Raw genomic sequence first — 22,878 nt, forward strand, 5'->3', positions numbered from 1 at the left:
TTAAATCTAATGTTTCAATTTGATTCCATTTTCGTGTAATCCATCGGTTCGTTTTTAGCTGCTCTCTGCTTGCTGCAGCACGCGCAGGTGCAATGACCCGGATTTAATGTAGAGTCGGCTAGTTGTTGCTCGTTCACAAGATGTTGTCTAAAAAGAGAAAAGTTGATTCTGAGGGTCGCATCTTTCAGGAAAAATGGAGAGAGAAATACTTTTTATGGGAAGTAGGGGGAAAACCTGTTTGTCTGATTTGTTCGCAACAAGTGGCTGTACCGAAGGAATACAATGTCAAAAGACATTACGAGACCCACGCCGACAAATACAGCCAATTCACCGGGCAACGCAGGACTGAAAAGCTAAATGAGCTTGCCTCAAACCTTCAAAAACAGCAAGCAGCTTTCTCAAAGTCTCGAGAGACACATGAAGGTTCGTTTTAATATCATACATCATCTTCAGTTCTCCTTTAATGTTAAATGCGGCTGTTTTCAAAGAGGGGTGTCTCAATATCTTTGTTGTACATTTTATTTCATGTTAGGGGCAGTGAAGGCGAGCTACATCATCGCCTGGGAGATCGCAAAAGTGTCCAAGCCATTTTCGGAGGGTACATTCGTCAAGGATAAATACGCATCTGTTGGAATCCAATCTTTCTATCAGTCATTGCCACCAGAGTACCCAATTATCACGGCCTTTGCCGGTAAAATACTCTATGTTCGGGACAACATATTTATGTGAACAGGCATTTTCAGTAATGAATATTAATAAATCGAAACTGCGTAGTCGTCTGACCCATGGACATCTCAACGATGTCATGAAAATAGCAACTGCCCAGAGTCTGTCCCCCAATGTCGACAAGCTGGTAAAAAGTAAAAGACTTCTGGCTTCCACATGTAAAATGTAGCTGGTATTTCTCCCCCATGTAACCTTGTGCTGTGTGCTTGAGGGGGAATAAACAGGATGGGTGTGTGGAAATATATGTGGGACTTGACCAGCAAAGTTAATGTGCCATCTGTAGTTTGTTTTTATTGGTATGTTCAGTCATATTTGGCTCTTTTAAACTAATGCTACTGGATATTTAGTCACTTGACCTGTTGGTGGAATTATTTACCCTGGCACTTCTTTCTTTTGACTCATTTAGGCCTACTTGCCAATCGTTTTAATTGGCCTAATTAGGCCTATGCATTGACCTGTTTTTGATGTGCAAGATCAATAAATCTGATCTAAGTCATTTACAGTTTACACTTGTGTTATTTGTGTCTTAGTCTATTTCTGTAGCTTTTTTTTTTTTTATAAATGTAGGCTACTTGCATGCTTAGACTGTCACATTTTCAGAGGGTAAATTGCTTTTGTCTGCCATGTTATTGTGCGCCTCATTTTGAGGCTATAGCTTTACAATTCCTTTTGGGCGTATAGGCCTTCAAAAATCATATAAAATAATGTCCTTTTGTTGAGTTAGTGTCTGGTCTTTTCAGGCCAAAAGTGTAATTCGGCCCCCAAGGTCCCACTTGAAAAAAATCTGGCCCCCTTACCAATTTCACCCTGGCACCCCTGGTTTAGACCTTTATTAAAATCAGTTAATAAAAGCCAAGTACAGTCTGGAGAGTGGACTGGTTCCAAAATCATCCATTTTTAAAAAGTATTCCACCAATGCCAGACTTACACTATATAAGGATACACTTCAGCCTCGCTCTCCCAATATTCCTAAAGCGGACTGCACTGTTAGTTCGAGGACAGACTTCCCTGATTATTCTTAACACTGAAAACAAACCAGCTGTGCGAAGTGACAAATCTGTATCCAGTAAAGCTCGATTCTGGTTTAACACAGGCTTCAAGGCTCCATTAACTATACAGCTTTGACCAAATCCATCCATTATCTGTAGCCGCTTTATCCTGTTCTACAGGGTCGCAGGCAAGCTGGAGCCTATCCCAGCTGACTACGGGCGAAAGGCGGGGTACACCCTGGACAAGTCGCCAGGTCATCACAGGGCTGACACATAGACACAGACAACCAGTCACACTCACATTCACACCTACGCTCAATTTAGAGTCACCAGTTAACCTAACCTGCATGTCTTTGGACTGTGGGGGAAACCGGAGCACCCGGAGGAAACCCACGCGGACACGGGGAGAACATGCAAACTCCACACTCCTCATCAGCTGCTGGGCTCGAACCCAGGACCTTCTTGCTGTGAGGCGACAGTGCTGACCACTGTGCCGCCTGTGTTGATTCTCCCCATGTCAAATTACAAATTGAGGTGCTTAATGTCGCTTGTCAAAAGTGGGAAAATAACACACCGCTACAAAAGGACGCAACCATTTAATTGTCTTATTTACAGCCATAAACCACACTTTAATGGTTCAGCATTAAAAGCTAGCTGTTTTCACCAGTCAGTCAGTCATGCTAACTGCTTACCCTGACCTTTGTGTACACAATTTTATGAAACGGGATCCTGACAAATTGTAGCGAAACGCCTCGGATGGAGGTCGTAGAGATGTGAGACAGATAGCAGATAGGAACTGGGGGTGGTCTCTCACCAGTAGCAGGCCTGATCACGGCAGTGTGCATCCGTGAAGCCAGAACTCAGGAACATGTCCTTATAAACGCGTCCACAGAGACAGTACACGTCTGAGGCCACTGGCGCTCCTGACTGGACCATGGGCAGAATGAGTGACAGAGCCTTCTCACGATCACCCGGGTGATTCCTCCTAGACGGATTAATCAGAAGTGCATGTTTAATGTAAAAATAGCACAGATTAGCGGTGACTATGACTTCCTTATACAACACTGTAAATACAAAGGCTTACCTATTCAAAGCAAATATGTACTGAAACTTGATATTTGGCTGTGCAGCCACTGCACACGTGGGCAGGCCATTCAGGGTTTCCACCAGATTAATAATGGACTCATAATCCTGTAAAGGAGCCCGATATTAAATTACAATCTATCAGTGACTCATTTCACAAGCAGCTGAAACAGTGGCTGATTTGTTTGCCAATTAAAGGACGTAATACAACTGTATTATCCTGCGACATCACTTCATGCATCAGGTGATCTGAATCTTGGTTTCCAAATTAATTGAGGAAGGCCGAGAGTGCGATAGTGGCGGCAGACGTTAATATATATATATATTTTTTTTTTTTAAAGATTTTTTTTGGGCTTTTTTCACCTTTATTATTGGATAGGACAGTGCAGAGACAGGAAATGAGCGGGAGAGAGAGAGACAGGGAGGGATCGGGAAATGACCTCGGGCCGGAATCGAACCCGGGTCCCTGGATTTATGGTATGGCGCCTTATCCACCTGAGCCACGACGCCCCCACATTAATATATTTTAATCTACGTGGTGACATTTTATGCTGTGGATGCATGTTTGTTCGGCGACAACATGCATCTTGCACATAAACACAGGACACGAAATCTCTGAAAAGCAGGCCAATCGCCACACATACGAATAACACTTAGCAACAAAAACTTGCAGAATTCTGGTTTGGTTGTTAAGCTATTATTTCTTGATCTAAAACAAACAGGAAGCGAGAGTGTGGATGCAACATGCATCGGAGCAAAAATGCAAACCAGTTTATATGGTAACAGAATATTCACACTAGATCCACACACGCTTGCTTCATGCTATGAATTAGTGCAAAGCCTGACCTGGATATCACGGTAAGACAGCAGGAGGTTCATCACGATGTCAGGGCTGAGAAGGTCCACAGTGTCCAGGCGTTTCTGGATTCGCTTCAGCTCCTGGCTCAGGGATTCTCCGCTGAAACGCTCACGTGCCGTCCGGATCTCCCGCCGGATCGATTCGTGCACGTACTCGCTAGAAGAAAAGTTTAAACGAGCAGCTCGTGGAATTTTAGCAGCGCTCCAGGATAAAAAGATGAAGCAGCATGAAAGTACACGGACAGAAACCTACACTATGCGGTCAAGAGTCTGTGGACACCTGACCATCACGCTTGGATGGGGCTCTTCTCCAAACTGTTGCCACAAATTCGGAAGCACACAATCGTGTAGTGCGTGTTTGTATGCTGCATCATTACAATTTCCCTTTGTTCACCAGAACTAAAGGGCCCAAACCTGTTCCAGCATGACAATATATTTTTACACTGCACTGAATAAGCACAAAGGATCGAGTGATCCTATTAACAAGATTAAATAAAAAAAAAATTACAGTACTGTGCAAAAGTCTTAGGAACCTGTAACAAAATGCTGTAAAGCAAAGACGCATTCAAATATAATACGATTAAACATTCTTCTATAAAGAGCAGAAAGAACCAGCACTAAAGTAAGCCACAAACTGGTGCAACAACTTTGTCTTTACAAAGCCATGATGAGTCTCAGACAGATTTTATGCAGTTTGTAGAAGGAAACTGAAACGTCTTTTTTTTTTTAAAGCATATTGGGGAAAACCACAGCTCTTCTGGAAACTGTCACACAGCCAGTATTCTTTTTTTGGGGACTGAGAAGTGGTGTATTATGTAATACATTTCTTCACTAGCATCCAAACATTTTCTCTGTAACATTTCATTTTGGTTGGAAAAGTAATGCTTCAGCTCAAACTCCAACAATGGAGAAGTTATAAAATATACACTGAAGACAAAAATTAGCAAATTCGAGTGGTTAAGATTTTTGCACAGTACTGTATACGGGTTAGAAGAGTTGCACCGTCACTACGGTGTTATGAGGCATTCGGTGCAACTGCTGTTGAAAATGCGACGACCTCAGCAGACTGCATCCCAGTGGCCCGAGTTTATTTAGACATAATACAAGCAAGCAACATACAGCGGTTTATCATCAAGAAAAAGGTTACTGTTGATTAGGTGACTGAGAATTCTGTGGCAATTCTCCATTTCAAAAACATCCCTATCAATTAACGTTACAGCATAACAATTCTTTCAACTGGTCCAGTCCGACTACTGACCTTGCATGGATGTATACATTTTCAAACAGCCTGACCAGCCGCTCCACTAAAGGAGTCAGAAGAGGCTCGATGGTAAAGCTAGGCTGCAGGATCTCCGTGATTCCCCGCATCAGAGTCGCATCACAGGCAAACACCTTTCCTTGAGGCGACACCATGTAAGCAATGAAGGTGTAGCTTCCACACTGCTCCTGTTTAAGACATGTACATTCAAACAAGAACAACAAGATTCATTTGAAACCTCGGAGAGCTCGTTTCTGAAGGTCAATTAATTGCAACGTTTGTCAAATCAAAGACATTGATCACTCTCATATATATAAAATATACATTACACACACAGTGAGTGTATACAAGAAGACCGTTATCTATATCCTCCACACTATATACCAAGTTTCAAGATATTATTTGTCACATTTTTCAGGTTCTGCTGCAGGAAACCAACCCGACCTCTTTACACGGACCTCAGCAGCCCATGGCATAAATCCACCAGACCTTTGGTCCAGGCGAGCTAAAAATTAAAATTTCTCACATTTCTTAGTATCAAAAGGCACATATCCATTACTTACTCAACACATATACCCAGGGTGCGATTTGTCAAAAAACCAGAAGGGGGGATGTTTTTTTTTTTAAATCATGAAACGTCACAAAATTAAGGTAACAATAGGCTAACAGCTCAATAACATCCGATGATATCAAATGAATAACACTAAATGAAAACGAACACTAAACCAGAGATAGTAAATTCATCTTCCTATCTCTCTGACTAAATACACGAACACTAACACAACAAAGTTCGCATTGCTGGGATGTTTCTCTCCCTCCGGATTAAACGGACAGTGACTCGAAAATCACTAAAATACATGAATACTAAATGAACAGTTTGCTCTGATGGCGCAGTTCACATTGTGCGCAGCTTTCTGATTTAAACTGTTTTTTTCTCATCCTTATACTTCCTGTTTCATGGACTGTAACGGATTTGCTTATTTAGTAATTTTAATACAGAATTTACTTTGAAATTATAATCAGACACTCCAACGCCCCCCCCTAAAAAAAAAAACGGCCGTGAAAAAGGCGGCATCCGCCAAAAGCCGCGCTGTTTGCATCCCTGCAGATACACTGATACATTGTAGATAATAACAATATCTTTGCATTCTATGAGAACGCAAAGATACTGTTATTATCTACAATGTATCTATTTGCTGGGGACGTTCGTGAACATCAAAGCTGCCACTTCGGGTCATTTTGAAAGTGAGTGCAGTGTAGACCATAGAAAACTGTGTCACAACATGCCTGTCATGTCAACTTTTTTTTTGGTTTGTTTTATTGACGGGGTTGTCCCCGAGGATTTTTTTTCAGCAGAGATAAAAACCAGAGGGGGGGGATGATCCCCCCCCATCCCCCCCAGCAAATCGCATCCAGCATATACCAACTTTCAAGACCTTACCACTCAGTTTTCAAGTTCTGCTCCGGAAACAAAACCTACTCCTAAGACTAACCTGAGAGACCAAGTCTGAAATTGTTTCCATGGAAACATCTCATTATCTCTAGCCGCTTTATCCTTCTACAGGGTCGCAGGCAAGCTGGAGCCTATCCCAGCTGACTACGGGCGAAAGGCGGGGTACACCCTGGACAAGTCGCCAGGTCATCACAGGGTTGACACATAGACACAGACAACCATTCACACTCACATTCACACCTACGGTCAATTTAGAGTCACCAGTTAACCTAACCTGCATGTCTTTGGACTGTGGGGGAAACCGGAGCACCCGGAGGAAACCCACGCGGACACGGGGAGAACATGCAAACTCCACACAGAAAAGGCCCTCGCCGGCCACGGGGCTCGAACCCGGACCTTCTTGTCCATGGAAACATGAAAAATTAAAATTTCTCAATATGAAAAGGCACATCTACATCACCTTGTTAACATGTATACCTAGTTTCAAATCCATATCATGAATAGTTTTGGATATGCACTCCGGAAACGAACATTGCTCTTAGAAACTAAGTCAAAATCTATTTATGTAATTTTTCTTTCAAAAAATCCAAAATAGCAAAAGGTACCAGTTCACATGTTGCTTGATATGTATACAAAGTTTCATTAAGATATTTTCAGTAGTTTTAAAGATATGGCCCGGAAACAAAAATGTGACCGGACAGACCCCATTTCCATATCCCCTGCCAAACTTTGGGTGGGGGAGAACAACACCATGGCAAAAAGATATGAAGTTCACTTTTGAGTGGTGAAGATGTACATCACAAGAGAGCGAAGCAAACGAGTGATCTATTTTCAGCACAAGAAGATAAACTTTATATCTTCACACCACCATGTAATGTTCTTTATATTATATGGACACATCCACACACACACAAAAAAAATGCAAGTTAATCAAAAGAATTTTAAGTTTGAACCGGTTCCCCATTTTGACAAGGTGCGTCTAATCAGCAGGAAAACACTGGGAGTGACGTTATCAGAGTGAAATATCAGTGATTATACTACATACAGGACGCTTTTTGATGGAATAAAATCATGTGTTCTAGTCCCTTCTAGCAGCTTTCAATCATTTAGGGTGTATTCAGACCAGGATAGTTCGATAGTTCACTTGCTTTGGTCCGAACCAAATGTTTTTTTTATGTTTTCATTTTGGTGCGGTTCGCTTTCACACTGTACATTTTAGTAAGTGGACCAAAATCTCTGTCAACAAAGCCACGCGCCCTGAGGTCGTTCAGCTATTGGTCAGAGACGACACGCGCACAAAGCGTTAAGTTCAAAAGTAGTCACGGAGGATAGCGCTGATGAGCGCACATCATGTTGTGACACTTCTGGCTCTTCACGCAAGTCGCTAGTACCGCCACTTTTTGAAAGAATGTCCCTGATTTTAATGCAGGTCTGCCGGAGTTTCTTCACTTTTAGCCGACATTGTTCTGGGGAGCACGTGAACCCCTTCTCCTTCATTTTCTCACTGAATACAGCAAACACGTCGGCATTTTTGTGTGTTCTCTCCAAAAGCTCAGATACGTGGACATCTGCCCATATATCCACAAGGGTACGCGTTTCTTCCTCGGCCCACGTTTGCCCCCTACTCATTTTTTGTACTCTGTAGTCTAGCCTACCACTGGTCTGAATGACTGAACGACTGCTGTAAGGTTCCCTTGACAACCGAAACAGTGTTTGCACTTTGCGGTGGAGTGTCAAGACTCTGTTTTCCATAATGCTCGACAAACGACGGAAGCTCCCGAGGTACAAAAAAGCAAAACTGTAGGATTAGGTCCGGTCTGCTTTCACACCTCCAAAAGGTCCGCACCAGGGTTCCTTTGGTCCGGACCGAGTCCGACCTTGCAGCTCGGTCTCGGTCCGCTTGTTTGGTCCGGACCAGAGTTCGGTGGTTTGTATTCAGACCAACCCAAAAGGTCCGGACCAAGGGAAATTTGGTTCGTTTGGTCCGGACCAAACAACGTAGGTGTGAATACGCCCTTAGTTTAATAGCATGCGATCTTGTTAGCATATCGCTTATCCTACGTGTATTACGTCACTCTACCCAATGAAGAATGAGTGTTCAATATGGTTTACAATATTGCATGGTTGTCAAAGCAACACATCACACGTCAGAATCAGCATTGGATATTGGTAAGTTACCCCCCTGTTCTTAACTTTTTGTAAAATCCATAACTGTTCCATCGAATGTGTATGTATAATAATAATAATAATAATAATAAATGATTTTTTCGCAGTACATCAGATACACTTCATTCTCATCTTCGACTCATTCAATATCGTGCTAGCTGAATGGAATATATCTACCACTCAATGCCAGCCAATATTATTTAATTATGTCACTCAGATCCACAATAGATTTCATATGAAAAATGTGAGTTTAACATGAGAAGATAAACTTCATATCTTGAAGCCAGCGGGTGATTTTCTTTTTTATTATAAAAAACACAATCACAAACAAAAAGTACCCAAATTTATCAAAATTCATCGAATTCCTCACAAGTGACAAAGAGATTTATGTCACAGTTTTGGTTCTCCATGTCCCGGATGTGAATGAATGAACGAACCCTTTGTCACCGTTACCAGTGAAATTGACCATCAACCTGTCCTTACAGAGGGGGAACAGGACAGGAAGACAGGGATAAAAGAAAAAGAAACACAGTAGTAACATGAGGAAAGATGAGGAAAAAAAAAGAACACCCCCCCACTATGCTCCTATCAGGAGTACAGTGTGGGAGCTAGGGATCGACCGATATGTTTTTTTCAGGGCCGATACCGATAATTATGGAATTGGGATGCCGATAACCGATATGTGCAACCGATAAATGTAAACATTATAATTCACATGAAATTAAACATAGCACACACTGACACAGACCTTCATATCCATGAAATGTATGCTTAATTGTAAAATTGAACATGAAATTTTGTGCAGGGAGATGCCAGCAGCATTTGTACAATAAAGTCAAACATTAGTTAGAATAAAATGAGAAATAAAATAATAATAAAATAAATATTCACCAATTAAAAAAAAAAAATCACTCCCTACTATATTATAGCTCACCATTTTCAGTGGAAAATAAATGAAAATACACTCTGGATTCTTTTACACTAAGAATTAAGTAAGACTTACCAACTTCAAGTAGTTTTTAAATAACAAATCAAGTGTAGGGAGCTGCCTGCAGCATTTTTTTAAAAAGTAAAATCAAACAAAGTAGGCTATCACTCCCTATTATGTAACAACTTAACAAGTAACCATCTACATTCTAATGCTTTTAATGCCCAAGCCTAATATTCCCAATTTAGGAGGATTATATTGTAGTGAAGGAAGCATTACATGTAGTTTCAGCGAGACTAGTTGGTTGTAGGCTAATTCAAGTGCTTCCTTCCGTAAGCTAAGTTTGCCTGGCTACACAGATGCAAATGGACAATTTTAACGAGTAGTAGATGAAGAACGTAAACATATAATGATGTTGTGCTTTTGCAACTTGTGTGTTTGTGACTTATTGCGGCAAAAGCAGCGTGTCCTTACCTTGAAGTGGGATCTGCTTCTGCCCGAGTGCCCGTACGGCCGCCTTGAAACAGTTCACAGCATTTAGCTACGCGTGTTGATTGGCTGTATCCCTTGTGCCGCTTCTGCCTGAGTGCCCGTACGGCCGCCTTGAAACAGTTCCCAGCGTTTAGCTACACATGTCGATTGGCTATATCTCTTGTGCCAAACAAATCAGATGTTGTGGTGGGTGGGACCGTGTTCTTGAACTCAGAGAGGTGAGTGCAGGAAAGGACGTGCAGTGACAGTCGCGTTAGGAACGAAATGGCTGCAAAAAGGCATGTTATCGGCATATCGGCGGAAATTATGGCCAATACCGATAACCCTAAAAATGCAGAATATCGGCCAGGCCGATTATCGGTCGACCCCTAGTGGGAGCATTTAAAAACCTCCGCGCAAGCACACAACAACACAAGTACACTTTAAAACATGGGACTTGAGGGGGGGAAAGGGGGGGAAGGAGAGGAGGTAGAGGCAAGCAAGCAGCCGTCCGCTCCTGCAGCCATGCAAACGGCGCTGGTCACGCACCCGCTTGTCACACTGGGGGTGAAAAACGGCAACCGCGGAAAATTGGGGAAGGAATGCGAAGAATGCGAGAGTGTCTCCCAGCAGTGACCTTCTGGGGGAAATGTTGTCCCAGCAACGGCCTTGATTGAGGCCGGTGCTGTTCAGGGAGCCGAATGTCGATCAGATAGAGATTGTTTAGTCTTTCGAACAGACGCAGTCTTTACACGTCCACACCACTCGTCCATATCTGTCCATTTCTGCTCAATTCAATTCCATTTGGTCTCCTAAATACTTATTCCTTGCAAAGCCGAAAGCATCTCCAAGATGACAACCATGTTGTGGTTCAAGTTCTAATAGCCACAGTCTGAGTGCCGACAGCTTTGCCCACCGCTCAATCATATCGGGCAGCTTTGTGGGGCTTTGAACAGCTGTCACCGTTGTCTGATTTCCTCGATATACCAGGACAATGCCTAATCCAATCAGCAAAAGTCTGGTAATCATGGTTCCGAATAGGTAGATATCGCCAATGTCCTCCACAGACGTTCCGGCAGGACAGGTGGGTTCCCCCGAACCCAGAAACTGTCAATTTCGTTAGGAGACCAGTTTATCAAATCCATGCTTTTTTAGTTTAGAAATTCAATGCGGAGAGTGTCTCTCAAAAAAAAAAAAAAAAAAAGTATAGGCAGACGAGACAAAACAAAGAGCATAAGCAGGAAAAAAAAAAGGAGAGCAGAGAAATGCGACCGCTTTCCGTGAGAGCACGGAGAAGAATAGCTCATATGAAAAAAATATGAGTGGCGTATTTCCCAGTAAAACACTCGTGTCTGTGTGTGTATGCATATTATAGATCACACACAATTTCACACGTATGCAGGGGTAAAAATAAGTCTGTTTTTGTCAATGGCCAGAAGGGATAGTAGAGTTGGAAATCTACGGGCCCTTCCCAATTCCAGGTGGCCCATCAAATATATATATATATATATATATATATATATATATATATATATATATATATATATATTTTTTTTTTTTTTCATAATTTCACCATCATCCTTTGGTTCTTTTATGAGGCAAATTTAGCAACTTTTCCAACAGTGCTCAAACTTAAGGACACTAGAATTAGTAGCATTAACTTATCTGAAATCACTGATAACGTTCTTTTATGTCTGCGTCGGTCACGCCGGAGCGGGCAGCAGTGTACCTTGGATTGCAACTCACATGCAGCACTGTGCTCAAGCTCCTGAGGACCAAATGCCATGCACCTGTTCCTGATCAGAGCGCAAATCACAGCTCACACAGACTTTGCATAGTATGCAATCTGTTCCTTGTGTCTGATGTTACCAAGCCATTTGATTACTGTTTAGTGACTCTCGTTTCAACTTTGTTTTCAGGACCATGTTTTGCCTCGCCAAGTATATCCTGTTTGTGCCTCGCAGAGTTATTGTCCGTCCCTAGTTCTGCTCTTTGCCTCATATTTTGGAACTGTTTGCCAGCTTGCTTTCAAATAAACTCTTCCTGTACTTACATTCGTCCATCACCCATTCACGCGACACTAACTTCTCTCCAGAAACTTCCTCCAACAATGTCTACCTTCTCTCAAACAAAACAAAACATACATACAAATAGTTATATTTATTTATTAAATAGGGCCGCACGGTGGTGTAGTGGTTAGTGCTGTCGCCTCACAGCAAGAATGTCCGGGTTCGAGCCCCGTGGCCGGCGAGGGCCTTTCTGTGCGGAGTTTGCATGTTCTCCCCGTGTCCGCGTGGGTTTCCTCCGGGTGCTCCGGTTTCCCCCACAGTCCAAAGACATGCAGGTTAGGTTAACTGGTGGCTCTAAATTGACCGTAGGTGTGAATGTGAGTGTGAATGGTTGTCTGTGTCTATGTGTCAGCCCTGTGATGACCTGGCGACTTGTCCAGGGTGTACCCCGCCTTTCACCCATAGTCAGCTGGGATAGGCTCCAGCTTGCCTACGACCCTGTAGAACAGGATAAAGCGGCTAGAGATAATGAGATGAGATTTATTAAATAAATAAATAGTAGCAAACAGCTTCGTAGTGAAACATAACGGCTGCTACTTGCAATATGCATGGCCACCAATTACAGGTGAGATAAACCGGAAACGAAATGCACTAAATGTGATAAATTAGTGCAACTTGACTGGCTCTCTCAGGATCTCATTCATAAATGTAGTTTGTGTGTGCAAGCAAATGTCGGCCAAATATACAAGAGAAATTAATATCAAGGTGTTTCATGTATAAATGCAATAAAAAAATAAGCCACACACAACTGGCCAGATGGGCTAGCAACTTAAAAATCCTGCTGGCCACAGGCCAGCAACTATTTTCACTCCTGGGATGTACAATTGTAGTATCAGTCAAAAGTTGGTGTGTCATTTGTTTTTCTTAGCTGTAATTGCATTGTTTGGACAGCAAGGGGCAAAAAGTCACATCATAGTGGGAATGCACATGACTTCACCCCAGGCTGAAGTAACATAGCTCTAATGCTGCAAAAACACACAAAAAAATCTTAAATGGGAAAAAGCTGCTTTGTGATGGACTACAAATAAATTTAACATGAAATTGGAGCCCTCTTTTACCTGTTTGTTTTTTTTTTTTTTGGGGGGGGGGGGGGGGTTCACAAAAAGAATGTTTAGGTTGATAAAGAAAAACTGTATTGTAAAATACTGGTTGCATTCTGTTGTAATTTTCTTGATTTAATTTCTTTTTTCAAAAATATGATGGAAAATGAGCCAAACTGTGAATTGGGTGAACTGTTACCATGCCTGTTGTTTTGGCATTACTTTCTCTTAAGTGTGTGCACACTAATAAAGCTGTTTAAGCTCTCGATGTACCTGTATGTGCAAGTGCAACTGCCACTGTGAGTGGATGGGAGATACCTGTAATAAATTAACTGATCCTATTCATAAATTTCAACAGGGTCATCAGTTCAAGGCGACGGGAGACCTTGGCCTGTAGCTAATATCAGGCTTGTAGTACTTGAGTCCGACTCGTGCCCTAATTTTAAGGACTCGTGACTTGACTTGAACACTGACGACTCTGACTTGGACTCATGCATTAACTACATTCGGACTCATAAATTGGAGACGAGGACTCTTTTTCTTTATTTTTTGTAACATGCCATAATAATTTGCCATAAGATATTCATATCTGCATTAATTTTTATACTAATTTCCTGCAAGAGAATGCACATTAACCTGTTCATATATCATGTTCAGGAACAAACTAATGTTAATAGCGCTAAAATGCCTGGAGAGAAGCCCCTAGGATTGTCCACTTTGCTAATACAGACTTCTCGTGCAGTGGGGAAAAAAAATGCACTGCTATGTGTTCCATATGTAGAAGAACTATCGAGGAGACGACAGGGACAACCTCGAACTTTAATTGCCATTTGGCAAGACTCCACCCAGAGAAGTAAGTGACACGCTATGTTCATTGTTCTGTTGATAGCAGGGCTTGCTGACCGATGAACTAGCGAGTGTTAACCCTCTCTCATGTTATTTGCCCTGTTGATAGCAGGGCTTGCTGAGTGATGAACAAGCTTTTTATCTGTAGCCTGTTAACTAAAATGAGCAGTCAAGCAGTAATGTTAAGGCCTCTGCATGCTCTTGCGACAAGGCTTTCGCAGATAGCTTTTCGCAGACAGTTGTAATTTATCGTTGAGCGGGGAGTAATAGGCGTGCGCGATGTTATTCACTGCCACAACGCAAGGGGGCACGAAGTCGCAAAATCGCTAGGAGTAGTTGGTGGGTGTGGTTAGTGGAGTGTTTATCCTCCGGTTACTTATAATGACTAGAACTAGAGTCATATAGATGTACGTACTTCCTCACTTCCTCGATCAACCGCTCTTCGTGCTGCTCCATCTTCGCTCGTGTTTTTAAAAAATGGCAGTAGTGAAAACAAACCAAACCGGGAAAGTAGGGAAGCGGAAGTGCGTGTACAGCGGATGTAGAGTGGACCAATCAGAGCCCTCTTGTCTGCGACGCTGTCTGCGAGGCTTCTTCGGTGGTCACAATTTTTGGGAGGTGCGCGCAGAGCATCTGTGAAGGTGGGGGGGCTACGCAGACACTGTCTGCGACGCTATCTGTGAGGACTGGGTTGTCAGCATAAATTGGCCTTTAGTCCAACACAGTAGCAGAGACAGTTTCACATAAAGGCAGCAACAGCCACCGTCAAATGGTGCGGTTGGAGTCTTGTTCTCAGACTCGACATTTTCTTGAATGACTCGGACTTGAACACTGGGGACTTGAGACTGGACTTGGGGTTTAGTGACTTGACAATAATACTGGCTTAGATCATGGAGCTCCTCAGGGGACTGTGAAACACAGCCAGTCCATTATTTTGTTGTTATACTGGAGGAAATCACAAGCCACCATTATCGGAGTTAGATTTATTTATTTTATTCGTTATTAAAAGGCTTTATAGTCATTAGCCAGTTTCACTGGTCACTTGAATTGAATCCAAACTTTGATAACTGAAAAACGACTAGGTCTATAAATAATGTCAACTTAGACCTGCTGTATTGTCAGTAGGCTGCTCAGGAATTTAAAAAAAAAAAAAAAAAAAAAAGTGTACACATTTAAATAATGAGCCTGATAATTTAACAGCTGGAGTATATACACTGTACCAGTCAACAGTTTGGACACACTTTCTAATGTGGTGGTTTTTCTTGATTTTTATAAAACAAAACACATTTCAGATCTTAAAGTAATGATGGATGTCGTTTCTCTTTACTTCGTTGAGCGGTTCTTCACATAATGTGGATTACTACAGTTGTGGAACAGGGCTATTTACTGTATTTTTATTATTTACTATTTACAGTTTGATCTCAAACACATTAAGGAGGAAAGAAATTGCACGGAATTAACACGGAAATAACATCTTGTTAAATTTAGAAAGTCTAATGAAGTTAGAGCAGTCTAATGAAGTTCATTTGAATTAGTTCTACCAGTTCCAAGGAATCAGAGAAATTCCACAAAGTAACCGGAGATGAGAGACAACTATTAACTGAAAAGCATTCCAGGTGATGAGCTCATGTAGCTGGTGAAGATAACGTCAATAGTATGCAAAGCGTCATCAAGATAAACACTAATGAATATAAAATATGAAGTGTTCTTTATAACACTTTGTTCACCACATAATTCCATGTTATTTCTTAAACAGTTCTACACTTTAGAAAACAGTTTAAAAAAACAAAACAAAAAAATTTCTCTAGCCGTTTTATTTTTGTTCTACAGGGTCGCAGGCAAGCTGGAGCCTATCCCAGCTGACTACGGGCGAAAGGCGGGGTACACCCTGGACAAGTCGCCAGGTCATCACAGGGCTGTCACATAGACACAGACAACCATTCACACCTACGGTCAATTTAGAGTCACCAGTTAACCTAACCTGCATGTCTTTGGACTGTGGGGGAAACCGGAGCACCCGGAGGAAACCCACGCGGACACGGGGAGAACATGCAAACTCCACACAGAAAGGCCCTCGCTGGCCACGGGGCTCGAGCCCGGACCTTCTTGCTGTGAGGTGACAGCGCTAACCACTACACCACCGTGCCACCCTAACAATAATAATAATACCACCACCCTATGAATGACTGTGTGTCCAAACTTTTCACTGATACTGGATGTATGTATTACAGTACATTATATACAAAACCCCATCTCAGAAAAAGTTGGGATGGTATGGAAAATGCAAATTTTAAAAAAAGAAAGCCGTGATTTCTAAATTTCATTTGACTTGTATTTCGTTGCAGACAGAATGAACCCAAGATATTTCATGGCTTGTCTGGTCAACTTCATTTCATTTGTTTATATCTCCATTCCTGCATTTCAGACCTGCAACACACTCCCCCCCCAAAAAAAAAAAGTTGGGATGGGGAAATTTAGAGCTGGTAATGAGGTGAGGTAAAACAATTAAATAATAATGTGATTTGAAACAGGTGATGTCAACAGGTGATTGTAATCATGATCTGGTACAAATAAAGTCAGTAGTCAAGAAAGGCCTAGTGTTTGAGGAGCAAAGATGGGCTGAGGATCTCCAGTTTGTCAACAAATGGGTGAGAAAATTATTGAAAAAAGTTGAAAAACAATATTCCTCAAAGAAAGATATGAAGGAATTTAGACTTTTCACCCTTTATGGTGCATATCATCATCAAATGATTCAAGGAATCTGGAGGAATTTCAGTGCGTAACGGACAAGGGCGCAAGCCTAATCCGAACACCTGTGAGCTTTGATCCCTCAGACGGCACTGCATCAAGAACCGTCACTCATGTATAGCCGATATAACCACACGGGCTCAAGATTATTTGGCTAACCTTTATCAAGCACTACAATATGGAGTTACAGCCACAAAGGTCAATTAACTTTATTGTGCATAAAGAAAGCCTTATGTTAATTGTGTCCAGAACCGCCATCGACTTCTCTGGGCTCGGAGGCATTCAGGTCTTTTTTGTAAGAAACGGATGCTGTGTGCTCCAGACCAAAAGATGAAAAGAACCATCCAGACTGTTACTAGTAACAAGTCCAAAAGCCAGGGTTTATCATGGTATAGGGTTGTGTCAGTGGCCTTGGCAAAGGGCCACTGCCATCTGTGATGGCAGCATTAATGCAGAAAAGTACATTGAGATATTGGAGCAACGTATGCTGCCTTCAAGATGACATCTTTTCCAGGGATATTTCAACAAGACAGACAATACAAAACCACATTCTGCACACATTACAAAGGCATGGCTGTGGAAGAAGTGGGTTCCTGTAACCTCTGTCCCCGATAACGTGTGGCGAATTTTGGAATGACAAATATGACACTGACCCCGTACTGTTAGTCGGGTCATAATGTAAGGTTCTGTGACCATCCTCTGGCAACAATGTTTTGATGATTGATTTGACCTCTATGGACCCTTTAGAAAAGATTTAGCGCCCATGTCCCTCCCAAAAATCCCGGCATTTTTTGTTACAGAGCCAAATTCAAAATGGCGCCCGGCACCATCTCTAAAAAATAACTTTTGAGCTGAATGACCTAGAATCATGTATGAAGGCACTTTTTCACACAAGTCAGCCATGAGGATTCCAAATCTGACACCATTTTGATAATACAACTTTGTTTTGATCACGTAATTCAAGATGGCTGCCATCTAGTACAATAGTTCTCAACCTTTTCAGGCCGTGACCCCCCAATTTATGTGAAAGTACGTACAGTACATCAAGAGCGACCTACAGTACGCTACCGAGTAGCCAAGGTGCTTTTACTTTGAGTTTCTTACATTATCACCCCCCCCCAAAAAAAAAACACCTTGTGTCTCGACCCATAGGTTAGAAAACATAACTTTTGTTTAAAAGCAAAAAAAGGCCAGTGAATAATGCACTCGTACTATTTTGTTCATTTTATATTGTGCACATCATACCCAGTTTTCTTGATTCTAACTCTTTACCTTTCATGCCTTGACATGTCCTTTAGCGACGTCTCTGGCGACTAAAAACTTCATCTAGCTACTTTGGCGACTTTTTGGCAATTCTAAAAACCTCATCTAGCGGCTTTGGCGACATTATGGCAAAAAGCTTGTCTTTTAAGTGACAAAATCATTGTTTTTCAGCATAACTATAGCTCTGCACCGTGGTCAGAAACATATCTCTCATAGCATCATCACATGCTGCTTGTTTAGTGCTGCTACTTGTTGCCTCAGTCATTCTTTTGAGCCCACAGTGAGAGGAGCTAGATATTTGATCTGTAAAGACAAATGTAAAGACAGTGTTCATGCTGCATGCACAACTGCTTGAATATGGAAGAAAGCAATATACCAACAGGGACAGATAGACAGCCATGTGTTCTCCAATGTGGTACTCTGTGTAATAAAGCCACAGATACCATTAGGTCAACTCAGAGATGGGAAAACATAAAACAAAAGTCACTGTTATGGAATGGCCTTGACAAGTTTGGGCATGTCTATGCAACTGTTGATTGGAATAAAGGTCCAGTTGGAAAGTATGTCCATGAAGCATGTTTGTTGACACTATGTAATACTAAAAAAACTGGAAAAAGCCAAAACAAGACAGAGAAAACAAGAGACTGATGAATGCCCATCTCAGTCTTCTTCTATGTTAGATGAATGTTCCACAGCTGCAGATCCACCTGCCAAACGACTACGATCAAGTCTTGGGCAGATACATGATAAAACAAAATGTGTCTGGTGTTGTAAGCCTGAGTCACCAAAGCACCCAGAAACAAAGTTGAGGCTGATTTCCTATGATCATGCATGGGCAGCTTTCAAGAGCCATACAGTTGCCCTGGAAGATCAGACAATGCGGGACAGAATCAATTGCCTGATCGATTCTGCAACTGATCAGCCCTATGCACTTGAGATCCGATATCACTACACATGTTGGATGAAATATGTGACAAAATACAAGAAAATAACCGAAGATGACAAACTCCCACATATGCACAATGTCACTCTACGTGAGGCACATACTATGTTCTTTAATCACATAAGAAAAATTATTATTGAGGAACATGAACTAAGGTCACTGCAGAGCCTCCTCCAAGACTACAGCTCTATAATCTCTCGTTATGGATTCCCAACATCTGGGGTTAAATCATCTTACATCAAAGACATCCTGACCCGGGAATTTGGGAGCAAGATTGGTTTCCATTCACGCTCACAGAGGAACCAGAGTGACCTAGTCTATGACACATCTGGCGGTGGGTCATATGTTGAAGCTGCACTAAACTCCATCGGCGTCAGTAATGAGCAACTGGTGCACAATGTGGCTGAGCGGATCAGGGATGATATTAAATCTATAAAACTCATCCGATGGCCACCAAGGGTTGAAGAACTGGAGGAGGAGGAGGAGGAAGAGCTCTCACCTCTCCTTGTGCAGCTGCTATCTGCTTTACGGGGGAAGGAGGAGGTAGATCTGTCTCCATGCACACATTCCCTCACCTCGCTCATCACACAGTATGTGTTAAAACGACCCACCACAACGGCCATCAATGCCACCATCACCCTTCATGGTTTGACTCACAGCAAGGAGCTTATTGACTGCTACTACAAGTTGGGTATGGGGATCAGCTACCATGATGTGCTTCTCTTGCATGATATCTGGACCTTGCATGATTTTGAGCAATGTTCTGTGTGTCCTGATGACATTGCTGAGGGAGAGCCAAGTATCAGTATCATTGACAATGATGACTTTCAAAATGACACTTTGACGGGGGGGGTACTGGACACCGCTGTAACTGGATGTTTCTGCAGCGCCTAGATCTTCTTGCACAGAAGGAGCGGAACATCCACGATGCACATGAGTGCACAAAAGATGCAAAGACTGTTTCACAGGCTCTGACTGAGAAGGCATCAGAGATGCAGGCAGTTAAACCATATAAGACGATCAAGCGTGGGGAACCTCCCATCCGCCCCAGGCCCACTACCTTCTCATCAAGTACAGAGCCTCAGCGCAAGCGGAGCATTATTCATGCGCTTGTTCGTGCAAACAAGAATGGTGAACGCCCTAATGCAGCTGAGCAGACTATCCCTTCCTACAACGGGTTTCATGCCAGCTTGAATAAGGAGCAGTCAAAGAGCAAGGCTTATTTCCATATGTCTTACAATCAACCGCCAAACAAGTCAGTTGTGAATGACATCATGGAAAAGCTCTCTCACATCATCATCTCAAAACACATGCCCTTTGCCTTTTTAGTGGGAGATCATCCTGTGTACGTCCTTGTCACTCTGCTCAAGGCAGAGAACCCAGACAAGTACCGTGACATTGTACCCTTTCTTGGTCCTTTCCATACACAGTGTGTGATGATGAGTACCATCTACAAGCGCTACAAAGGGAGTGAGCTGGGAGATGTACTTGTAGCGGCTGGAGTTATTGCAGAGGGATCCGTTGATTCTGCTCTGAAAGGCAAGCATTATAAAAGGGGGCTTCGTTGCTTGAGGCTGATGTATGAGGCACTTATGAGCCAGCTGGCCAAGGAGAGCCTGATACCCAACCTAACAGAGGAGACAAGTGAGAATCTTGATATTCTGAGGAATACAAGTCTCTCCCAAGAAGCCCGTGCTGCTGCTCATGCAGCCCTGGAGGATGATGCTGATCTAAAGGATCTCATCACCAACCTTTTCTCCCAAGTAGAGGTCAGTGACATGGCAGACTACTGGAGGGACTTCCTGTCCATGACAGATGCTCTAATGCAGAATGTGCATGCAGTCCATATCTGCAACTGGGATGAGTATGTCAGCTCTCTGCGTGCTATGCAGCCGTGGATGGTAGCATATGACAACAATAAGTATGGGAGGTGGCTGCCTGACTTCTGGGCAATGCTGACAGCTCTCCCTGCTGAACAGGTTGCTTTCCTTCGTTCTAACTTCAGTCAGTCCATCACAGGTAACCCCTATTCAAACATGGCCTGGGACATGTGGATTGAGTGTACTATGAATAAGGGCAGCAAAATGAAGTCAGGCTGGCTCTCAATCCTCCAAAATGAAAAACAACTGCTGGTGCACTCAAGAAATGTCAACAATGTTACCCGCATAAGAGCAGCACACAACTCTCTTGCCACCCGAAAATAAACAAAGGAGAAACACACGGAAAGTGGCTCGAAGCGTATGCGTCAGGATGAGCAGTGTGTGCATAACCTGCTTGCATGCATGGATGAATTTGACTCATTCCCGTTTAATCCGGCTTCACCCACACTTCGCACCCTACAGTCAGCCATGCCTGCCTCTGATGAGCTCGTTGCTGACTTCAAATCAGCCCATTCTGCAGGAGAGAAGTTGAACATCTTTTTGCAGGACCGGGTGTTCAGCAAGAATAAATCCCTCCATTCACCTGTCAGTTTGAGCAAACGTTTGACATTTTCCAAGCAGGCATGCATTGAGAAGCCCAGCGAGGAACTCAAGGCAAGAGCTGCTAAAATGGAAAGAAGTGCTCTCAAAGCAGTGATCAACCTGGTTGAAGACAGTCAACTTGTCAAGCTCCCCGAGCTGCTGGAACACCGTGTTGTTGAGGAATGTGTGGCCTTATTCAACCCCAATGGCACATACAGGAAGACACAGAAGAGCAAGCTCATCCAGAAGCTCTCCCTCCAAACAATTGTTATCAGACAACCCTACGTTGCTCTCATTGACATGGGCATGATCTGGAGGATAGCAACTCCATCAGCAGAAGATCGGCAGCCCCAAGACGGCAGCCCATACAAGTGGTTGGACTATGTCCAAAAGGTGTCATCCATCATCCTTGCCCGCCACTCTGATGCTCACCGTATCATTTGTGTGAACGATCCATATGATGCAGCATATACAACTAAAGATGATGAGCGAGACCTGCGGATACAAGGGAAGGTACATGTACCAAACACCTACATGAAATTGGATGACCCCTTCCCCTCTGCCAAGGCATTCAAAACGCTACTATGTAGTGTCAGCAACAAGGGGCGGTTGCAAAAACTAATATGCAGCCACCTCACTGACCTGGCACAGAACATGAAAGCTGAGATTGTCTACTCTGTTGGCCCACATTGTACCAACTTGTCAACACAGCAACCGATGGAAGACTACAGCATTGACCAGACTGAAGCTGACACCATCCTCTTCACTGTTTATGCTGGTCTACGGCAATCAGGCTATAGTGGCCCTGTTGTTATTGATGCAGCTGATACTGATGTATACATCGCAGCATCGGTCATCTCACAGCAGCTCCCTGGCATGCTTTGCATCAAAAGGAATAAAGAGACAGTCCTCTGTCGTGGCATGTTGACAGAAGAGATGGCACACTGCATTGTGCAGCTACACTGTTTTACAGGCTGTGATGCCAACTCAGGTTTCTATGGCAAAGGGAAATCATCAGTGTATGAGAAGGTGGCAAAGAGCTCTGTGGCACGGCAGCAACTCTCCCGGTGTGGAGACAGCCTTCACCTTGAAGATGAGGTAGAACAAGAGCTATTTGCATTCACGAGACAGGTGATCTATGGAGACAAGAAGAGTAGCACCATGGCTGAAGCCCGTGCTTTCAAGTGGAAGACCATGAAGAGAAAGTCTTTTATCCGTCTCCCTCCAGATGCAGATAGCTTACGGCAACACTGCCTCCGTGCCAACTACTTGGCATATCTAGTGCGCCACCCCACACTGAAGGACCACCCGTCGCCACTCGGACATGGTTGGGAGTTGGTGGGTGGTCGTTGTCGTCCTGTCCGCCACACTCGGCCTGCACTCCCCACACACCTACCTGCACCAGGGCTGGTTGAAGGGGACGAGGAAGTTGAAAGAGGTGAGGATGAGGATGTTGCACAGAAGAGGGTGGAGTCATCTGAATCCGATGATTCAGAAGGCAGTGACTCAGAATGCTCTGATTCAGACTGATACGCGTTTTGTGGTTGCCGTATGTTACCGTTATTGGTGATGATA

At 43.1% G+C, this 22,878-nt stretch overlaps 2 protein-coding genes across 2 annotated transcripts in view; one reads left to right on the plus strand and one right to left on the minus strand.

The window, feature by feature from the left end:
* Nucleotides 1-22,878, minus strand: part of si:ch211-1i11.3 (mitogen-activated protein kinase kinase kinase 5) — an 85,877-nt gene that overhangs the window by 40,839 nt on the left and 22,160 nt on the right. The window contains exons 3-6 of the mRNA XM_060922196.1: nucleotides 4,915-5,102; nucleotides 3,645-3,813; nucleotides 2,800-2,906; nucleotides 2,530-2,700 (exon numbers count right to left, since the gene is read on the minus strand). Coding sequence (XP_060778179.1) covers nucleotides 2,530-2,700; nucleotides 2,800-2,906; nucleotides 3,645-3,813; nucleotides 4,915-5,102 — 635 coding nt within the window. The remainder of the gene's footprint in view (nucleotides 1-2,529; nucleotides 2,701-2,799; nucleotides 2,907-3,644; nucleotides 3,814-4,914; nucleotides 5,103-22,878) is intronic.
* LOC132886089 (EPM2A-interacting protein 1-like) lies at nucleotides 7-1,179 on the plus strand. Its single transcript, XM_060920646.1, has 2 exons — nucleotides 7-423; nucleotides 533-1,179. The coding sequence occupies exons 1-2, from the start codon at nucleotides 141-143 to the stop codon at nucleotides 727-729; spliced, it is 480 nt and encodes a 159-aa protein (XP_060776629.1). The 5' UTR covers nucleotides 7-140; the 3' UTR covers nucleotides 730-1,179.

The sequence above is a fragment of the Neoarius graeffei genome, chromosome 5, assembly GCF_027579695.1.
Source record: "Neoarius graeffei isolate fNeoGra1 chromosome 5, fNeoGra1.pri, whole genome shotgun sequence".
NCBI classification, from domain to species: Eukaryota; Metazoa; Chordata; class Actinopteri; order Siluriformes; family Ariidae; genus Neoarius; species Neoarius graeffei.

What these genes read in the sequence shown, in the direction of transcription:
- LOC132886089 (XM_060920646.1), top strand. Translation starts at nt 141, where the DNA reads ATGTTGTCTAAAAAGAGAAAAGTTGATTCTGAGGGTCGCATCTTTCAG. An exon ending in GTCTCGAGAGACACATGAAG is followed by an intron (nt 424 to 532) that starts GTTCGTTTTAAT and finishes ATTTCATGTTAG; the next exon opens with GGGCAGTGAAGGCGAGCTAC.